The sequence below is a fragment of the Osmerus mordax genome, chromosome 3 (genome assembly GCF_038355195.1).
Source record: "Osmerus mordax isolate fOsmMor3 chromosome 3, fOsmMor3.pri, whole genome shotgun sequence".
Lineage (NCBI taxonomy): Eukaryota > Metazoa > Chordata > Actinopteri > Osmeriformes > Osmeridae > Osmerus > Osmerus mordax.
Genome location: NC_090052.1, coordinates 23512855 through 23518854, shown reverse-complemented (window position 1 = coordinate 23518854; position 6000 = coordinate 23512855). Strand labels below are relative to the sequence as shown.

At 49.4% G+C, this 6000-nt stretch overlaps 1 protein-coding gene across 1 annotated transcript; it reads left to right on the top strand.

Annotated features, from left to right (window-relative positions):
- Positions 1–592: 592 nt before the first annotated feature.
- bcl2l12 (BCL2 like 12) lies at positions 593–5425 on the top strand. Its single transcript, XM_067233357.1, has 8 exons — positions 593–634; positions 2854–3037; positions 3205–3433; positions 3933–4116; positions 4271–4393; positions 4522–4595; positions 4728–4985; positions 5111–5425. Exons 2-8 carry the CDS (start codon positions 2856–2858, stop codon positions 5150–5152), a joined length of 1092 nt encoding a protein of 363 aa, XP_067089458.1. The 5' UTR covers positions 593–634; positions 2854–2855; the 3' UTR covers positions 5153–5425.
- The last annotated feature ends 575 nt before the right edge of the window (positions 5426–6000 follow it).

Genomic DNA, 6000 nt, shown 5'->3' with positions numbered 1-6000 from the left:
GAGTCCACAGTCCCAATCACTAACACTAATGCAGTGAATCATACAGATGATGTGTTACTACTACTCCTAAAAGTCCTGACCTTGAGCTCACCTCTCAACACGTTCATCAAGCATCCGTTTCTCTTTTCATCTTCTCTCTTCTCTCTCTCTCTCTCTCTCTCTTCCTTTTCTCTCTCTTTCTCCTCTCTGGGTGTTTGCTGTTGGTTTCCTGTCACAGAGGAAGTGCCTCACCCTGTCGAAAGCTTTCTCATTGGCCACTGCTCTGTTGATAAGTGATTTGGGGGAGATAGGGGAAGCAGGGCCAGGGGATAGATAGAGGGAGTCAGAGACGGAGGGAGGCAGAGACGGAGGGAGGCAGAAGAGGACGAGGTGCTCAAGGCCCCGGACTGGCAGAGAGGGAGAGATAGAGACAGAGAGAGAGAGAGAGAGAGAGAGAGAGAGAGAGAGAGAGAGAGAGAGAGAGAGAGAGAGAGAGAGAGAGAGAGAGAGAGAGAGAGAGAGAGAGAGAGAGAGAGAGAGAGAGAGAGAGAGAGAGAGAGAGAGAGAGAGAGAGAGCGAGGGAGGGAGGGAGGGAGGGAGAAAGGGATGACAACAGAATGTGAACCATCCAATAGAGGAAATGGAATATGTGGAGGTAAGACTGCTGCAGAAGCCAACGTAAGATCTAAAAAAGGTTTTATTAAATGATAGTGATCCCGAGAAATGTACTCACTGTGTTCACTCTGTTTTAATTACTTGAAAAACTGCTGCTAGCATCATACACTACTTTTAGACTAATTTGTAACGCTTGAGACAGAAGGGTACCAGTGGTCAGAAGTCTATGCTGGGAACTGTCATCTCGCTGTTTATCCCTCTCTTCATCTGTCTTGCTTCTGCTCCTCTCATCCCAGTCTCTCCCAATCCTTGTACCAGTGTCTGATTTCAGGGACGCTGGCATGGTTTGGGGGGGGCAGTGTTGAGGACTTTGCAACAGTTTGTGTACCAGATACCTCTCATTCTCATCTTTATCACCCCACACACTTTAGTGTGCGTACGTGTGTGTTTGGACTGCTTTATGTGCCTCATTCTCTGTCTCATAACTCATCGTTTTTATTGCCATCATCTGTTTCTGAAATAAGTATTTCCTTTTGGGGGGATTTCTTGTGAGTGGACAATTCCCACCAACAATTCTTTTGAAAAAAATTAAACAATAAATATTTTTATTGAAAGTGTTTTGTGTTGTGATCCTAATAAATTCAACGTTAAAAAAAGACTGCAATGAATTCTACTTTGGGAGTTTGTAAAGTGTGAATATATTTAGATCTCACACATGACGAAGTTTTCATTCGTCGAATAGCTAGTGCTACGAGGCTGCCGCTCGGCTGACATGCGCCCTAGTAACATACTACTCGACGTTTTCCAATGCGGATTAAAGCAAATTTCTTCAGTCACAAGCAGTCGGTACTAGACCGGTCAGCGCAGTCACCGTAGTTAGAAAACCTGAAGTGTTGGCTTAAAACGTATAGAAAGCAAGCTGGCTAAAGACTTGTCTTGAGTGTAACAAGTCAACGCGTGACAAACCGTATTTAATTTCGATCTAGCAAAAAAGCCATGCTAGATTGTTACTTTTAAGAATACTTGGGGCTAAAAGGAATACACTTTGTCCTTCCTGGCTTCATGTAAACATGTTTAACATGATGCGGTATAGCGAGTAAGTACTAGTTATGAAGTCCTCACATGCTAATTTGTTTAAGATAGCACTAAGTTAGCTAGAACTGGCTAGCTATTTCGCTTTTCAAACGCAACATGAATGAAGGCACGAAGGAGCCATCCACAGAACAGGTAAGCAAAGTTTCACGAAGGTGTGTCGCTACTCCACACACACACACACACACACACACACACACACACACACACACACACACACACACACACACACACACACACTCCACGATCCGAAAAGTCAGGGTAAATCTGGATGTTCCAGCTTTCTATCAGCTCAACCGTGATTTCTGCTGCAGAGTGTTGGCTGTTATCTGATCACTTCATGAGTTGACTAGGACTTAAGAGTTCCATAAGGCTTAGTGGGTGGTTAAGCTTTCAGACCAGTTTTACTAAGCATTAGTTTGTTTTAGACTACTGGCTTGGCGCATTATTGTGATCACTATGGATCTAGACCCTGATAGGCTAGTGTCCCCATTAACCAGCGGTCAGTCCTGGCTAGCCTGTTCCTGTGCCGCTTGACCGCTCGATGTGTACAATGATTTTGCTATTGGCATTTAGTTTACAGGTTCATATGTTCGCAAACTATCAAGCAGTTAAGTGCAAGTCTCTAAAATGTCAAGAATGTGGTGTTTTGTTTTCACATACCAAGCACTGGCATTTAGAAAGTTGCTATGGACATATTTAAGCAGACACTGCTGTTTTCCAGTTAAGATGCAACACTAAGTAGTTGTTTTGTGACCCACACAGTCCTATCGAAACTGTTGTCCAGCTGATTGGGTAACATCAGACATGTCCTATCTGTAGGAGTTTTGTAATGAACTCTGTGTCTCTCCATCACACACCTGGCTGTGTTGCTGATTCTGACCAAGGTGTTCCAAGGACTACCATGCGCGACATCATGTTAACATGTGTTTACATCTGAGCTTAAAGGCTCTTTACCGCAAGACTAGGTGTGTTTCTGTTAGGCTGTAGCTTCACCTGTAGCTTAGGCTCATCCTATTGGCCATTAATCAAGTTGAATCATACCTAGGTGTGTTGAAGCATGCCATGTCTTGTGTAACTGTGCTGCTAACCACAACTCTCTCTCCGTCTCTCCGTCTCTCTCTCACTGCATTAATCCATCTCTCACTTTGTGACTGACTCCATCAGTGATGTCAGAAGAAGCGGAGGCCCCCTCGTCTCCCTCCCCCTCGGTGTCCTCCGTCTCCCTGGTGGAGATCAAGGAGGACACCCGCCTGGTGCTCAAAGCCTTCCTCCGCCACTCTCTGGCCGACCCTACCGGCGAGCGAGCGGGGAGGGTCGGTGGAGGCTACAGGGACTGCACCAAGTACAGGTGAGAATACAGGGACTGCACCAAGTACAGGTGGGCGGTCTGATCTGTTACCCATCTCATTTGTTCAAACTGCCATTCCATCAGACTGTGTTATTTGCACTGTGACACCTCCCATAACAGTGGTGTTTGATTCCGGCCTCTCTTGTGTGTCTGTCCTGTGTGACCAGTGCGAGTGTGAAGGACCCCAGGAGGCGGGCGAAGGATGTGCTGACCTCCCAGGAGGATGAGGCCAGCTCAGCGAGTGACAAAAGAAGCTTCAAGGACATCATAAAGAGACTGCAGCCGCGCCGCTCACTCAGAGACGGCCCAGACCAGACCAAAAAAGCTTCCTTGGAGAAGGAAGGAGGGCAGAAAGGCACCAGTCCAGCAGTATCGCGACTCAGAGACAAACTTGAAGTAAGATGTGTTACGCGGAGTGGTGGGGTAGAACCCAAGCGCAGGAGAGTAGGCAGACATGGCGTCAAACAAAGGGTTTAATTCCTCAAAACAAGAACAGACAGGGAACTCACGGTAACAAGGGTCTGCTAAATGCATAAATGTAAGGACAAGACAAAGACTGAACACAAAACAGGAACCTAAATATACAGAAGCAAAGAAGACACCGGTGGACACAATGAGACTAACGAGAACTGAAACCACTGAACAAGACACAGGAGAAGATAATGACAGACCTGGAAACACTAGGGCAGGGCAACCCAAAACAGAATGGCAGGGCTGTGGCCGTGACAAGATGCCTAGTAATAATTTAAAACTAGATCTAGATTTGTTCAGGATTAGTGATCAGAAGACCTTATATTGTCTTCATGCAATGCTCATGGACTTTATGTGCCTAAGATGCTTTATAGTGATTCATCTTTTCAGATTGTAACATAATCAACATGATTCCTCGCCACAGGCAGAGCCTTCCTCAGCCTCCTCCACATCAGAGGAGGAGGGCAGCCAAGTCAAACTAAAGAAAAAGAACAAATTGAAGAGCCAGATTTCCTCGTTCTTCAAGAAGAAGGAGGACGTCTGTCAGAGGCCATCAACACTGTCCATCAACAAAGAGCCAGAATCTACCCCTGCCCTCAGCTCTCCCTGTGAGGGTTACATGCCTGCAGAAATGACCTGAATATCATTATATTATAAATTATATTAATATATGTTAATATATAAATGATCTAAAACATTGTAATGTATTCATCCATGATGTGTGTATCCTGACTGTGTTCTTGTCCTGGTCTCACCTGCTAGCACATCCTCCTGAGTTTTATGAAGAAGTTGCAGAAACTCTAGACAGGATTGTTCAGAGGTCTCATAGTACTAAGAAACCCAGTCCAGTCCTCTCTGCCACCACACCTCTCAAACCTGCCCCTGGTGAGAGGCTGCGTTCATCACACACTCACGCATGCCATAGGCAGGCACCAAGCCCAGCTCTCTGAAACCAGGAAAGCATGTAGCAGGGTTTCTATTTTGACCAGTTGACCTCCCCCCTCTCTTCTCAGCCCGAGACAAAGACCAGGTGGTGAAGGAGTTAGCACAGGTGCTGTCTATAGAAGGGGACGCCATCAACATTAAGGTAGAGTTGAGCAAACAATGTTCCTCATGTATTCAATCAAAATCTTGGATTCAGGGCAACCCCCCCCCCCCCCCCCCGCCTCTCTACCCCCCTTCCCCCCCCCCCCCCTCTTCTCCCCTCCTCCCCCTCCAGATCCAGTCTGATCCGTTCCTGCGCTCCACACTGACTCGTCTCTCCTACCCCTCGTTTGCCAAACTCCTGGACACCTTCGCCAGCGAGGCCCAAGTCCCGGCCCTGCCGGCCACCGCCAGCCCCACCCTGCGCCGCGTCGCGATCACCATGGAGGTGTCGCGCCGCGTCGTCACGGCAACCGGGACGCAGCGCATGCAGGGCTATGCAGAGCGCTACATGGAGAACTTTGCTCCATGGGTCAAGAGCCAGGGTGGATGGGTGAGTGCTGAGGAAACAGCAGGTCCCTCTGCTACACAAGTTCACAATCATACTTTACAACTGATTATCTCTGACCACTGCATTTCCTCTGGTTGGATCATCCATGTCTGACTTCCTTTCCACAGGAGGGCATTGTGCAGCTGGAGGAGGTTCTAGAGTATGACTGAACACCATGCAGCACCCGGGGCAGATGGGACATGTGGTTTACTCTCCCTGCTCTCCCAGCTCCCCCAGTCTCCCAGCTCCCCCAGTCTCCCAGCTCCCCCAGTCTCCCAGCTCCCCCAGTCTCCCTGCTCCCCCAGTCTCCCAGCTCCCCCAGTCTCCCAGCTCCCCCAGTCTCCCTGCTCCCCCAGTCTCCCAGCTCCCCCAGTCTCCCAGCTCCCCCAGTCTCCCAGCTCCCCCAGTCTCCCAGCTCCCCCAGTCTCCCTGCTCCCCCAGTCTCCCAGGTCTCCCTGCTCCCCCAGTCTACCAGCTCCCCCAGTCTCCCAGCTCCCCCAGTCTCCCTGCTCCCCCAGTCTCCCAGGTCTCCCTGCTCCCCCAGTCTCCCTGCTCCCCCAGTCTCCCAGCTCCCCCAGTCTCCCAGCTCCCCCAGTCTCCCAGGTCTCCCTGCTCCCCCAGTCTCCCTGCTCCCCCAGTCTCCCTGCTCCCCCAGTCTCCCAGCTCCCCCAGTCTCCCAGCTCCCCCAGTCTCCCAGGTCTCCCTGCTCCCCCAGTCTCCCAGCTCCCCCAGTCTCCCAGCTCAGGTGCACCCATGTCCTACGTAGAGTAGGTTCAGGGGTATGGATTGATGTACTTTGGGGAAACAAATAGAGAACTGGGATTCAGAGCAGGTGTTCCCGTCCTGTGGTGAACACTGAGCTCTGGACAGTGACGTCAAGGACAGTGTCATTCAAATGGACCTCCATCAGGGCTCCCTTCTTTCATTCAATATATGATCTAGTTGGATGACATAGATGGAGAGAGTTGGCAACTCTGATCAGTGATTTTTCAGGGGGGTGAAGAAGTGAAGGCTTTTT